This window comes from Caloenas nicobarica, chromosome 35, assembly GCF_036013445.1.
Source record: "Caloenas nicobarica isolate bCalNic1 chromosome 35, bCalNic1.hap1, whole genome shotgun sequence".
Taxonomy (NCBI): domain Eukaryota; kingdom Metazoa; phylum Chordata; class Aves; order Columbiformes; family Columbidae; genus Caloenas; species Caloenas nicobarica.
Genome location: NC_088279.1, coordinates 72764 through 87611, shown reverse-complemented (window position 1 = coordinate 87611; position 14848 = coordinate 72764). Strand labels below are relative to the sequence as shown.

Sequence of the window (14848 nt, the reverse complement as noted above, 5' to 3'; positions counted from 1 at the left end):
TCCCTGCCCCCTATAGCCCCTCCCTGCCCCCTATAGCCCCTCCCGGCCCCCTATAGCGCCCTCCGCGCCGCTTATAGTCCGCGCCGTATCGCTCCGCCCCCCGCGCCGGGACTCGTTTTTACCTCAGGAGCCGGCGCGGCGGGAGCTCGCGGGGCTCTACAGGTCCCTACGGGTTTCTATAGGGCTCTATAGGTTCCTGCGGGTTCCTGAGCGTTCCGGCAGGTCCCAGCGGGTGTCCCCGATGTCGGACTCCGCGCACAGCCCGGCCCCGGGCGGCCGGCGCCGCTGGACGCGGGAAAAGGAGCCGGAGCGGGTGGGCGGGGCGAACGGGGGTGGGCGGGGCTAACGGGGGTGGGCGGGGCTAAGGGGGCTAACGGGTGGGCGGGGCTAAAGGGGGTGGGCGGGGCCAAAGGGGTTGGGCGGGGCTAAGGGGGTGGGGGGCTAACGGGTGGGCGGGACTAAGAGGTGGGCGGGGCTTGGGATGATTTGCGGTAAGGGGGAGGGGGCGTGGCTTGGGTGATTGACAGGTGGGCGCGCAGCCCTGGCAAAAGGGAGGGGGCGTGGCTTAGTGGCGGCGGGCGGGGCTTGCGGTGATTGATTGGTGGGGAGGGGGCGTGGCTTGGTGGCGGTGGGCGGGGCTTGTTGATTGACAGGAAGCTGTGCAGTACTGGCAAAAGGGAGGGGGCGTGGTTTAGGGGCGGTGGGCGGGGCTAAGGGGTGGGCGGGGCTTGGGGATGATTGGCAGCGTCAGGTTTAGAGTGGTGAGAATGGGAGGGGGCGTGGCCTAAGGTTGATTGACAGGCGGGCGCGCAGCACTGGCAAAAGCGAGGGGGCGTGGCTTAGCGGCGGTGGGCGGGGCTAAGGGCTGGGCGGGACTTGGGGTGCTTGATTGGCAGCGGCACTGGGAGGGGGCGTGGCCTCGCGCTGTGGGCGGGGCCTGCGGGGCGGGGGGCGTGGCCAGAGCATTGTGGGCGGGGCCAACCCGCCCCCATAAGGGACCATTTTGGAAAGGACGGGGCTTCGCGAGGGGGCGTGGCCGAGGCGGGGGGGCGTGGCCACGCGTGACCCCGCCCCCTGGCGCAGGAGGGGGAGGAGCCGGCGGGGCTGCTGCCGAAAACGCCGATTATCCTGGCGAAGCCGCCGGGAGAGCGGGTGAGCGCCCGGACGCCTGGGTCCCTCCCGAACTCCTGGGTCCCTTTGCAGGGGGGCAGGACCCGGACGCCTGGGTCCCTCCCGAACTCCTGGGTCCCTTTGGGATGTGGGGGGGTCCCGAACTCCTGGGTCCCTTTGGGGGCGGGCAGGACCCGGACGCCTGGGTCCCTCCCGAACTCCTGGGTCCCTTTGGGATGTGGGGGGGTCCCAAACTCCTGGGTCCCTTTGGGGGGGGGCAGGACCCGGACGCCTGGGTCCCTCCCGAACTCTTGGGTCCCTTTTGGGGGGGCGGGTCCCGAACTCCTGGGTCCCTTTGGGGGCGGGCAGGACCCGGACGCCTGGGTCCCTCCTGAACTCCTGGGTCCTTTTTGGGGGGGCGGGTCCTGAACTCCTGGGTCCCTTTGCGGGGGGGCAGGACCCGGACGCCTGGGTCCCTCCCGAACTCCTGGGTCCCTTTGGGAGGTGGGGGGGGTCCCAAACTCCTGGGTCCCTTTGGGGGTGGGCAGGACCCGGACGCCTGGGTCCCTCCCGAACTCCTGGGTCCCTTTTGGGGGGGCGGGTCCCGAACTCCTGGGTCCCTCTGGGGGTGGAGCCCGGATGCCTGGGTCCCTCCCGGACACCTGGGTCCCTTTGGGAGGTGGGGGGGTCCCAAACTCCTGGGTCCTTTTGGGGGTGGGCAGGACCCGGACGCCTGGGTCCCTCCCGGACGCCTGGGTCCCCCCCCTGACGTCACTCTCGGGGGGGCGGGGCCAACAGCAGCCGCAGCCGAAGGCGGGACCCGCGCCGGCCCCGCCCCCCCCGGCCCCGCCCATCGTGCTGATGAAGTCACGTGGCGAGGGGGAGGGGCGGGGCCCGGGGGGCGGGGCCTCGGCCGCGGGGGGGGAGGGGCCGGCGCTGGCCCCGCCCCGCGAGAGGGAGGGGCCGAGACCCACCCAGCCTGTCTATCAACTGCATGGGCGGGGCCTGGGGGCGCCCCTGGCGCTGGACCGTGAGTGGGCGGGGCCTGGGGGGGGGGCCTCGGGGGGGCGGGGCTAAAGGGAAGGGGTGGGGCCAAAGAGGGATCAAAAGCAGGGGGTGGGGAACGCCTGGGTCCCTCCCGAACTCCTGGGTCCCTTGGGGCACTCCTGGGTCCCCTCCTGGACTCCTGGGTCCCTCCCAAACTCCTGGGTCCCTTGGGGCACTCCTGGGTCCCCTCCCGGACACCTGGGTCCCCTCCTGAACTCCTGGGTCCCCTCCCGGACACCTGGGTCCCATGGGGCACTCCTGGGTCCCCTCCTGGACTCCTGGGTCCCTCCCGGACTCCTGGGTCCCTTGGGGCACTCCTGGGTCCCTCCCGGACTCCTGGGTCCCATGGGGCACTCCTGGGTCCCCTCCCGGACTCCTGGGTCCCATGGGGCACTCCTGGGTCCCTCCCGGACTCCTGGGTCCCTTGGGGCACTCCTGGGTCCCTCCCGGACTCCTGGGTCCCTTGGGGCACTCCTGGGTCCCTCCTGAACTCCTGGGTCCCTTGGGGCACTCCTGGGTCCCCTCCTGGACTCCTGGGTCCCTCCCAAACTCCTGGGTCCCTTGGGGCACTCCTGGGTCCCTCCTGAACTCCTGGGTCCCTTGGGGCACTCCTGGGTCCCCTCCCGGACTCCTGGGTCCCTTGGGGCACTCCTGGGTCCCCTCCCGGACGCCTGGGTCCCTCCCGTCCCGCAGCGGCCACAGCCCAGTCCCGCCTGGCGGCGCTGGAGAAGATGAAAACCAGCATCAAACTGGTGGACGAGCAGATGAACTGGTGCGACTGCGCCCTGCAGGTGGGCGGGGCCCGGACGCCGGGGTCCCCGCGGCACTCCTGGGTCCCTTCGTGGGGTTTTGGGGCACTCCTGGGTCCCTTGTGGAGATGGTTGGGGCACTCCTGGGTCCTTTTTGGGGCACTCCTGGGTCCTTTTAGGGGTTTTTGGGGCACTCCTGGGTCCCTTTTGGGGCACTCCTGGGTCCTTTTAGGGGTTTTGGGGGCACTCCTGGGTCCTTTTAGGGGTTTTGGGGGCACTCCTGGGTCCTTTTTGAGGCACTCCTGGGTCCTTTTTGCGGCCGTTTGGGGCACTCCTGGGTCCCTTTCGAGGGTTTTGGGGGCACTCCTGGGTCCCCGGGGCACTCCTGGGTCCACGGGGCACTCCTGGGTCCTTTTAGGGGTTTTGGGGGCACTCCTGGGTCCTTTTAGGGGTTTTGGGGGCACTCCTGGGTCCTTTTTGCGGCTGTTTGGGGCACTCCTGGGTCCGTTTTGAGGGTTTTGGGGGCACTCCTGGGTCCCCTCCCGGACTCCTGGGTCCCCGGGGCACTCCTGGGTCCTTTTTGAGGGTGTTTGGGGGGCACTCCTGGGTCCTTTTTGGGGCACTCCTGCATCCTTTTTGCGGCTGTTTGGGGCACTCCTGGGTCCCTTTGGAGGGTTTTGGGGGCACTCCTGGGTCCCCTCCCGGACTCCTGGGTCCCCGGGGCACTCCTGGGTCCCCGGGGCACTCCTGGGTCCTTTTTGAGGGTTTTTGGGGGCACTCCTGGGTCCTTTTTGGGGCACTCCTGGGTCCTTTTTGCGGCTGTTTGGGGCACTCCTGGGTCCCTTTGGAGGGTTTTGGGGGCACTCCTGGGTCCCCTCCCGGACTCCTGGGTCCCCGGGGCACTCCTGGGTCCACGGGGCACTCCTGGGTCCCCTCCCAGTTCCTGCTGGAGCAGACGGACGTGCTGGTGGTGGGAGCGCTGGGGCTGCAGGGCACCGGGAAATCCACCGTGCTGTCCCTGCTGGCCGGAAACCAGCCCGAGGACGACCCGCGGTACTGGGGGGACTGGGGGGAACTGGGGGGGACTGGGATGGACTGGGAGGGACTGGGAGGGAACTGGGAGGGACTGGGAGATACTGGAAGGGAACTGGGGGGAACTGGGAGGGACTGGGATGAACTGGGAGGGACTGGGAGGGACTGGGATGAACTGGGATGAACTGGGAGGGACTGGGAGGGACTGGGAGGGACTGGGAGCGAACTGGGAGGGACTGGGAGGGACTGGGAGGGACTGGGATGAACTGGGAGGGACTGGGAGGGAACTGGAGGGAACTGGGAGGGACTGGGAGGGAACTGGGAGGGACTGGGAGGGACTGGGAGGGACTGGGGGGAACTGGGAGGGACTGGGGGGAACTGGGAGGGACTGGGATGAACTGGGAGGGACTGGGAGGGAACTGGAGGGAACTGGGGGGAACTGGGAGGGACTGGGATGGACTGGGAGGGAACTGGGAGGGAACTGGGGGGAACTGGGATGAACTGGGAGGGACTGGGAGGGAACTGGAGGGAACTGGGGGGAACTGGGAGGGACTGGGATGGACTGGGAGGGAACTGGGAGGGAACTGGGGGGAACTGGGAGGGACTGGGAGGGAACTGGGATGAACTGGGAGGGAACTGGGATGAACTGGGAGGGACTGGGATGAACTGGGGGGAACTGGGAGGGACTGGGATGAACTGGGATGGAACTGGGATGGACTGGGAGGGACTGGGAGGGAACTGGGAGGGACTGGGGGGAACTGGGAGGGAACTGGGGGGAACTGGGAGGGAACTGGGGGGAACTGGGAGGGACTGGGAGGGACTGGGATGGACTGGGATGGACTGGGAGGGAACTGGGAGGGAACTGGGGGGAACTGGGAGGGACTGGGAGGGACTGGGAGGGAACTGGGAGGGAACTGGGAGGGACTGGGATGGACTGGGAGGGACTGGGAGGGAACTGGGATGAACTGGGGGGAACTGGGAGGGACTGGGATGAACTGGGATGGAACTGGGATGGACTGGGGGGGAACTGGGGGGAACTGGGAGGGACTGGGATGAACTGGGAGGGAACTGGGAGGGACTGGGAGGGAATGGGGGGAACTGGGGGGAACTGGGAGGGAACTGGGAGGGACTAGGGGGAACTGGGATGAACTGGGAGGAACTGGGAGGGACTGGGGGGAACTGGGAGGGACTGGGATGAACTGGGAGGCACTGGGGGGAACTGGGAGGGACTGGGAGGGAACTGGGGGGAACTGGGAGGAACTGGGAGGAACTGGGAGGGACTGGGAGGGACTGGGAGGAACTGGGAGGGACTGGGATGGACTGGGAGGGAACTGGGAGGGAACTGGGAGGGAACTGGGGGGAACTGGGAGGGACTGGGATGAACTGGGAGGGACTGGGATGAACTGGGGGGAACTGGGAGGGACTGGGCGGCTCTGAATGGGGCGGGGGCGTGGCCACGGGGCGGGGGCGTGGCCACGGGCCGGCGCTTCTCAATGGCGCGGGGGCGTGGCCTCCGCAGCGCGCAGCCAATGGGACGGGGGCGTGGGCGTGGCCACGGCCGCTCGAAATGAATGGGGCGCGGGGGGCGTGTCCCGGGGAGAGGAGCCAATGGGGCGAGGGGAAACGAGGCGGAAGTGGGCGTGTCCGCAGCACGTACGTCTTCCGGGCCGCGCCGCCGGAACTACGTCAGCGCGCCGCGGCCCAGACCGGCGGGATCGACCTGTTCGTGACCCAGGAGCGGGTGGTGCTGCTGGACACCCAGGTCATTAGCGCTAATTAACGCTAATTAGCGCCCCCCCCGGCCCCCGGGCGGCCTCGGGGAGGGCCTTAATTAACGGTTAATGAAGAAAACCCGGCGAAAATCGGTGGGAATTGGCGGATTTGGCGCCTGGTTGACGCCAGGGGTGGTTAATTAGCGCTAATTAGGGGGGGGTTAGGTTAATTGGCACTAATTGCGACTTGGTTGCACGGTGTGCGTCCCGTTTAGGCCCGAAACGTGCAGAATTAGGGCTTGTTCAGTCTTAATTAGCACCATATGGTGGTTAATTAGCGTTAATTAGCGCTAATTAGCACTAATTAGCGCCAATAATACGTAGTGGCCTTTAATTACAACTTAATTAGGCATTGTTCGTCCCGTTTATGTCCAAAACATGCAGAATTAGGGCTTGTTCAGTATTAATTAGCACCATATGGTGTTTAATTAATCCTAATTAGAGCTAATTAGCGGTAATTATAAGTAATTATCCTTAATTACAACTGAACCACACATTATTCGTCCAATTTATGTCCAGAACATCCACAATTAGGGCTTGTTCAGTGTTAATTAGCACCATGTAGTGGTTAATTAACCCTAATTAGCGGTAATTAATGGTAATTATAAGTAGTTATCCTTATTTACGACTTGATTAGAGATTATTCATCCGAATTATGTGCAAAACATCCATAATTAGGGCTTGTTTGCTCTTAATTACCCACAGTTAGTGGTTAATTACCACTAATTAGCACTAATAATACGTAATGACCTTTAATTACAACTTAATTAGACATTATTTGTCCAATTTATGTCCAAAACATCCATAATTAGTGCTTGTTCAGTCTTAATTAACCCCCGGATAGTGGTTAATTAACACTAATTAGCATTAGTTATGTGTAATTAACATTAATTACCCGTAATTAGAAATTACATTGTATTAGTGGTTTAGTTATTCACTAATTAGTAATGTAGGCTATATATGTGTTTTAAATCTGCCTAATTGGTTAATTACACTTAATTACTTCCAATTCTTATTAATTACACCAACTAATTATAATTCTCTTATTAATCATCTCAATTTACGCCTTAATTATCCCCTAATTAGCGCTCTTGGCGCCTTAATTACCCATTATTAGCCATTAATTGCCCCTTAGTGGGCCGATTCCCCCCCAATTCCCCTTGGCGTTGGCCCTAATTAGCACTAATTAGCGCTAATTAACAGCCCATCCTGAGCCCTGCCCTCCTGGACCATCTAATTAACAACGACCGCAAATTACCCCCCGAGTACGGGCTGCCCCACAGCTACGTGGAGATGCAGGTAATTAGCGCTAATTAAGGGGTAATTAAGGGGGGGGGATACGTGGGAAGGGGGGCTGGGTTAATTAGGGGGAACTGGGGTTAATTAGGGGGAACTGGGGTTAATTAGGGGGGGATTGGAGGTGATTAGGGGGGGATTAGGTGGTAAATGGGGGTAATTAAGGGGTGATTGGGATAATTAAGGGGTAATTGGGGGTTAATTAGGTGGTAATAAGGGTTAAATAGACCCATAGATGGGGGGAAGAAGGGGTTAATTAGGGCTAATTGGGGTTAATTGGGGGAATTGGAGGTGATTAGAGGGCAATTAGGTGGAAATTTGGTGGTAATTACAGTAATTAGGGGTAATTGGGGGGTAATTAGGTTGAGGTGAGGGGTAATTAGGGGTCATTGCGTTGTAATTAGGTGTAATTGGGGGTAATTAAGGGATAACTGGGGAGTAATTAGGACTAATTAGAGCTGCTAATTAATGAGGAGTGAGTAATTAAGGAGAGTGTGATGGGCCCAATGAGTGGGGGGGGAACTAATTAACAAGTAACTAATTGGGGGGGGGTTAATGGGGGGGGGTCAAGGAGGGGCCGGGGGGCTCGTTAGGGCTTGATGAGGGTTAATTAGCGCTAATTGGCGTTAATTAGTCCCTGCAGATCGCGGCGTTCCTGTTCACCGTGTGCCACGTGGTGCTGCTGGTGCAGGACTGGTTCACAGACCCACTGATCTATAGGTCGGACCCACGGATCTATGGGGCTGCCCCATAGCGACCCGCGGACGGACCCATAGGGACCATAGGGACCCATAGAGACCCATAGAGACCCATAGAGACCATAGGGACCCATAGAGACCCATAGGGACCCATAGGGACCCATAGAGACCCATAGAGACCCATAGAGACCCATAGGGACCCATAGAGACCCATAGAGACCCATAGGGACCCATAGGGACCCATAGGGACCCATAGAGACCCATAGGGACCCATAGAGACCCATAGAGACCCATAGAGACCCATAGGGACCCATAGAGACCCATAGAGACCCATAGGGACCCATAGAGACCCATAGAGACCCATAGGGACCCATAGGGACCCATAGAGACCCATAGAGACCCATAGGGACCCATAGAGACCCATAGAGACCCATAGGGACCCATAGAGACCCATAGAGACCCATAGGGACCCATGGGGACCCATGGGGACCCATAGAGACCATAGGGACCCATAGGGACCCATAGGGACCCATAGGGACCCATAGAGACCCATGGGGACCCATAGAGACCCATAGGGACCCATAGGGACCCATAGAGACCCATAGGGACCCATAGGGACCCATGGGGACCCATAGAGACCCATAGAGACCCATAGGGACCCATAGGGACCCATAGAGACCCATAGGGACCCATGGGGACCCATAGAGACCCATGGGGACCCATAGGGACCCATAGATCTGACCCATAGGGACCCATAGGGACCCATAACTGATCCATAGGGACCCATAGGGACCCATGGGGACCCAGAGAGACCCATAGAGACCCATAGATCTGACCCATAGGGACCCATAGGGACCCATAAGTGACCTATAGGGACCCATGGAGACCCATACCGACGAATGGGGACCCATAGAGATCATAGGGACCCATAGAGACCCATAACTGACCCATAGGGGCCCGTAGGGACCCATAGAGACCTATAGGGACCCGTAAGTGACCCATAGGGACCCATAGAGACCCATAGGGACCATAGGGACCCATAGGGACCCATAGAGACCCATAGAGACCCATAGGGACCATAGGGACCCATAGGGACCCATAGAGACCTATAGCGACCCATAACTGACCCATAGAGAGCCATAGGGACCCTACCCCATAGATGTGACCCATAGAAAGACCCCGATCCATAGATCTGTGGGGCTGCCCCATAGATCCCAGTTCTCCCCCATAGACCCCAGTCCTGCCCCATAGGTCCGGGTCCTGCCCCATAGACCCCCGCCCTGCCCCATAGATCCGTGGGGCTGCCCCATAGACCCAGGTCTTACCCCCCAGATCTGCCCCATATCGGCCCCATAGACCCCAATTCTCCCCCATAGACCCCAGTCCTGCCCCAGAGACCCCCGTCCTGCCCCACAGATCCGTGGGGCTGCCCCATAGATCCCCATACCCCCCCCATAGATCCCGGCGCCTGCCCCCCATATCAGCCCCATAGACCCGGCTCCTGCCCCACAGACCCCCGCCCTGCCCCACAGACCCCCGCCCTGCCCCACAGATCCGTGGGGCTGCCCCACAGATGCCGTTTCCCCCCCAGGTTCCTGCAAACGGCCGAGATGGTGAAGCCTCCGGGCCCCGCCCCCAGCGCCGGCCCCGCCCACGACGGCCCCGACGACCCCCCCGAGTTCAACCCCCACCTGGGTGAGCCCCACAGCGACCCATAACTGACCCACAGCGACCCATAACTGACCCACAGCGACCCATAACTGACCCATAGAGACACATTGGGACATATAGAGACACATAAATGAGCCATAGGGACCCACAGGGACCCATAACTGACCCCCCCGAGTTCAACCCCCACCTGGGTGAGCCCCACAGCGACCCATAACTGACCCACAGCGACCCATAACTGACCCATAGAGACACATGGGGACACATAGAGACACATAAGTGAGCCATAGGGACCCACAGGGACCCATAACTGACCCCCCCGAGTTCAACCCCCACCTGGATGAGCCCCATAGCGACCCACAGCGACCCATAACTGACCCACAGCGACCCATAACTGACCCACAGCGACCCATAGCTGACCCATAGAGACACATTGGGACATATAGAGACACATAAATGAGCCATAGGGACCCACAGGGACCCATAACTGACCCCCCCGAGTTCAATCCCCACCTGGGTGAGCCCCATAGCGACCCATAACTGACCCACAGCGACCCATAGCTGACCCATAGAGACACATGGGGACACATAGAGACACATAACTGAGCCATAGGGACCCATAACTGACCCATAACCGACCCCCCCGAGTTCAACCCCCACCTGGGTGAGCCCCACAGCGACCCATAACTGACCCACAGCGACCCATAACTGACCCATAGAGACACATGGGGACACATAGAGGCACATAACTGAGCCATAGGGACCCACAGGGACCCATAACTGACCCATAACTGACCCCCCCGAGTTCAACCCCCACCTGGGTGAGCCCCATAGCGACCCACAGCGACCCATAACTGACCCGTAGAGACCCATAGAGACCCATAGACATCCACAGGAACCCATAGAGACCTATAACTGACCCATAGCAACCCATAGAGACCCATAACTGACCCATAGAGACCCATATCTTACCCCCCCAGCCCCATAAGTTGCCCCCCAGCCCCATAAGTTGCCTCCCAGCCCCACAACTGACCCCCCCCAGCCCCACGACCGCCCCCAGAACCACCACCCCAGCCCCATAACCGACCCCCCAGCCCCACAAGTTGCCCCCCAGCCCCATAAGTGACCATCCCCAGCCCCATAACTTGCTCCCCAGCCCCATAAGTGACCATCCCCAGCCCCATAACTTGCCTCCCAGCCCCATAAGTGACCATCCCCAGCCCCATAACTTGCCCCCCAGCCCCATAAGTGACCATCCCCAGCCCCATAACTTGCCCCCCAGCCCCATAAGTGACCATCCCCAGCCCCATAACTTGCTCCCCAGCCCCATAAGTTGCCCCCCAGCCCTACAGCTGACCCCCCCAGCCCCATAACCGACCCCCCCCCAGGCCCATAACCGACCCCCCCAGCCCCATAACCGACCCCCCAGCCCCACAACTGACCCCCCCAGCCCCATAACCGACCCCCCAGCCCCACGAGCGGCCCCCCCAGCCCCACGGCCGCCCCATAGATCCCCGCGCAGTGTTCGTGCAGACCCGCGCGCGCCCCGAGAGCTTCAGCCCCCGGCGGCTGCGGGAGATGCAGCGAGTGCTGGAGACCCTGATGGAGCATTCGCACCTCAAGTTCAAGGGTACGGCCCGGACGCCGGGGTCCCCTCCCGGATGCCTGGGTCCCCTCCCGAACTCCTGGGTCCCTCTCGAACTCCTGGGTCCCTGGGGCACTCCTGGGTCCCTCCCGAACGCCTGGGTCCCCTCCTGAACTCGTGGGTCTCTGGGGCACGCCTGGGTCTCCTCCCGAACTCCTGGGTCCCTGGGGCACTCCTGAGTCCCTCCCGGATGCCTGGGTCCCCCCCGAACTCCTGGGTCCCTCCTGCACTCCTGGGTCCCTCCCGAACTCCTGGGTCCCTGGGGCACTCCTGAGTCCCTCCCGGATGCCTGGGTCCCCCCCGAACTCCTGGGTCCCTCCTGAACTCCTGGGTCCCTCCCGAACTCCTGGGTCCCTGGGGCACTCCTGGGTCCCCTCCCGGACACCTGGGTCCCCCCTGAACTCCTGGGTCCCTCCCGAACTCCTGGGTCCCTGGGGCACTCCTGGGTCCCTCCCGAACTCCTGGGTCCCTCCCGAACTCCTGGGTCCCTGGGGCACTCCTGGGTCCCTCCCGAACGCCTGGGTCCCCTCCTGAACTCGTGGGTCTCTGGGGCACTCCTGGGTCCCCCCCGAACTCCTGGGTCCCTCCTGCACTCCTGGGTCCCCCCTGAACTCCTGGCTCCCTGGGGCACTCCTGGGTCCCCCCCGGACGCCTGGGTCCCGCAGGGTCGCTGTCGATGCTGGACCCGCCCCCGGAGGGCGAGGTCAACCTGTTCCTGCTGCCGCCATTGGAGGAAGAGAGCGAGGACCCGCCCCCCAGGGCCGGTGAGTGGCCACGCCCCCAGCCCCGCCCACACGGCGGGGACCCAGGAGTTCGGGAGGGACCCAGGAGTTCGGGAGGGACCCAGGCATTCGGGAGAGACCCAGGCGTCCGGGAGGGGACCCAGGAGTTCAGGAGGGACCCAGGCGTCCGGGAGGGGACCCAGGCATCCGGGAGGGACCCAGGAGTTTGGGAGGGACCCAGGCGTCCGGGAGGGACCCAGGAGTTCGGGAGGGACCCAGGCGTTCTGGAGGGACCCAGGCGTCCGGGAGGGACCCAGGAGTTCAGGAGGGACCCAGGAGTTCAGGAGGGACCCAGGAGTGCCCCAGGGACCCAGGAGTTTGGGAGGGACCCAGGCGTCCGGGAGGGACCCAGGAGTTCGGGAGGGACCCAGGCATCCGGGAGGGACCCAGGCGTCCGGGAGGGGACCCAGGCATTCGGGAGGGGACCCAGGCATCCGGGAGGGACCCAGGAGTGCGGGAGGGACCCAGGAGTTCAGGAGAGACCCAGGCGTCCGGGAGGGACCCAGGAGTTCAGGAGGGACCCAGGCGTCCGGGAGGGGACCCAGGCATCCGGGAGGGACCCAGGCATTCAGGAGGGACCCAGGAGTTCGGGAGGGACCCAGGCGTCCGGGAGGGACCCAGGCATTCAGGAGGGACCCAGGCATTCAGGAGGGACCCAGGAGTTCGGGAGGGACCCAGGCGTCCGGGAGGGACCCAGGCATTCGGGAGGGACCCAGGAGTTCGGGAGGGGACCCAGGCGTCCGGGGGGGACCCAGGCATTCGGGAGGGACCCAGGCGTTCGGGAGGGACCCAGGAGTGCGGGAGGGACCCAGGCATTCAGGAGGGACCCAGGCGTTCGGGAGGGGACCCAGGCGTCCGGGAGGGACCCAGGAGTTCGGAGGGGACCCAGGAGTTCGGGAGGGGACCCAGGCGTCCGGGAGGGACCCAGGTGTCCGGGAGGGGACCCAGGCGTCCGGGAGGGGACCCAGGTGTCCAGGAGGGACCCAGGCATCCGGGAGGGACCCAGGCATTCGGGAGGGACCCAGGCATCCGGGAGGGGACCCAGGAGTTCAGGAGGGACCCAGGCGTCCGGGAGGGACCCAGGCGTCCGGGGGACCCAGGCGTCCGGGAGGGACCCAGGAGTTCAGGAGGGACCCAGGCGTCCGGGGGGGACCCAGGAGTTCAGGAGGGACCCAGGCGTCCGGGAGGGACCCAGGCGTCCGGGGGACCCAGGCGTCCGGCCCCGCAGGGGGGGGCGGGGCGCCGCTGTTTCCCGCGCTGCCCCCGTTCCGCGGCGCCCCCTGTTGGCCGCTGCTGACCCGGCTCCGCGGGCGCGTCCTGGGGGCGGCGCGAGCGCAACTGGCGCCCAGTTTGTTAACGGAGCGGAACTGGTGAGACTGGTTTGCACTGGGAGGGGCTGGGGGGGCCTGGGGGGGTCGATGGGGGAGGCTGGGAGGGACTGGGAGGGACTGGGAGGGAACTGGGATGGACTGGTTTGGACTGGGAGGGACTGGGAGGGAACTGGGATGTGCTGGGAGGGAACTGGTTTATACTGGGGGGAACTGGGATGAACTGGGAGGGGACTGGGAGGGACTGGGATGAACTGGTTTATACTGGGAAGGAGAGGGAGCGTCAATGGGGGGCACTGGGACATACTGGGAGGGAACTGGGATGAACTGGTTTATACTGGGGGGGACTGGGAGGGAACTGGGATGTGCTGGGAGGGAACTGGGATGAACTGGGAGGGAACTGGTTTATACTGGGGGGAACTGGGATGAACTGGGAGGGGACTGGGAGGGACTGGGATGAACTGGTTTATACTGGGAGGGAATGGGAGGGTCAATGGGGGGCACTGGGACATACTGGGAGGGGACTGGTTTATACTGGGGGGAACTGGGATGAACTGGGAGGGACTGGGATGAACTGGGAGGGACTGGGATGAACTGGTTTATACTGGGGGGGACTGGGAGGGTCAATGGGGGGAACTGGGACATACTGGGAGGGAACTGGGATGAACTGGGAGGGGACTGGGAGGGACTGGGATGAACTGGTTTGTACTGGGAGGGAATGGGAGGGGACTGGAGGGTCTATGGGGGGCACTGGGAGGGACTGGGGGATACTGGGAGGGAACTGGTTTATACTGGGACGGAACTGGGATGAACTGGGAGGGACTGGGATGAACTGGTTTGGACTGGGAGGGAATGGGAGGGTCAACAGGGGGAACTGGGATGAACTGGGAGGGAACTGGGATGAACTGGGAGGGGACTGGGAGGGACTGGGTTGAACTGGGAGGGAACTGGTTTATACTGGGGGTGAACTGGGATGAACTGGGAGGAATTGGGAGGGACTGGGATGAACTGGTTTATACTGGGGGGGACTGGGAGGGTCAATGGGGGAGACTGGGAGGGAACTGGGATGAACTGGTTTGTACTGGGAGGGAATGGGAGGGGACTGGGAGGGACTGGGAGGGGATTGGGAGGGACTGGGATGAACTGGTTTATACTGGGGGGGAATGGGAGGCCCCGCCCTCACTCATACTGGTCCGTAGTGGCCCGTACTGGTCCATACTGGTCCATACTGGTCTATACTGGTCCATACTGGTGCATACTGGTGCATACTGGTCGCAGGTTCCATTACGCCGCCCGGATCTGGGACGGGGTGAAGAAATCGTCGGCCCTGGCCGAGTACGGGCGCTTACTGGGCTAAACTGGGCCAAACTGGGGGGACCCAGGCGTCCGGGAGGGACCCAGGCGTCCGGGGCCAATAAAGCGCCTCGTTCCGGGGCTCTAATTAACCCCTCATTGTGCTCATTATGTCCCCCGGCCCTTAATTACCGCCCCCCCCCCCCAGCCCCTAATTACCCCCCCGCCCAGGGTCTTAATTACCCCCCAAAGTTCATTAATTACCCCCCTAAAGGCATTAATTGCCCTTATAAAGGCGTTAACTCGCACTGCGCATGCGCGAAACCCCGGGCGGACCTCGCACCACCGAGCTCGGCGGCCTGACCGCCTAGAGCGTCCACCACCCCCCCTAAGCACCGCCTTTCGCTCCCACCGCGCATGCGCGCCGC

The 14848-nt window shown here is 62.9% G+C and overlaps 1 protein-coding gene across 4 annotated transcripts; it reads left to right on the top strand.

Moving 5' to 3' along the window:
• The first annotated feature begins 120 nt into the window (after window positions 1–120).
• On the top strand, window positions 121–14572 carry LOC136000780 (nonsense-mediated mRNA decay factor SMG9-like). Of its 4 annotated transcripts, none has more exons than XM_065654736.1 (13): window positions 121–313; window positions 1084–1152; window positions 1909–2140; window positions 2851–2948; window positions 3847–3959; window positions 5589–5700; window positions 6914–7009; window positions 7641–7726; window positions 9296–9399; window positions 10895–11002; window positions 11683–11781; window positions 13028–13169; window positions 14406–14572. In XM_065654736.1, exons 1-13 carry the CDS (start codon window positions 242–244, stop codon window positions 14482–14484), a joined length of 1410 nt encoding a protein of 469 aa, XP_065510808.1. In that variant the 5' UTR covers window positions 121–241; the 3' UTR covers window positions 14485–14572. The 4 variants fall into 4 exon arrangements, with proteins under 4 accessions (XP_065510808.1, XP_065510807.1, XP_065510811.1 ...); XM_065654735.1 differs by having other exon boundaries at window positions 10883–11002; XM_065654739.1 differs by lacking the exons at window positions 10895–11002; window positions 11683–11781.
• The last annotated feature ends 276 nt before the right edge of the window (window positions 14573–14848 follow it).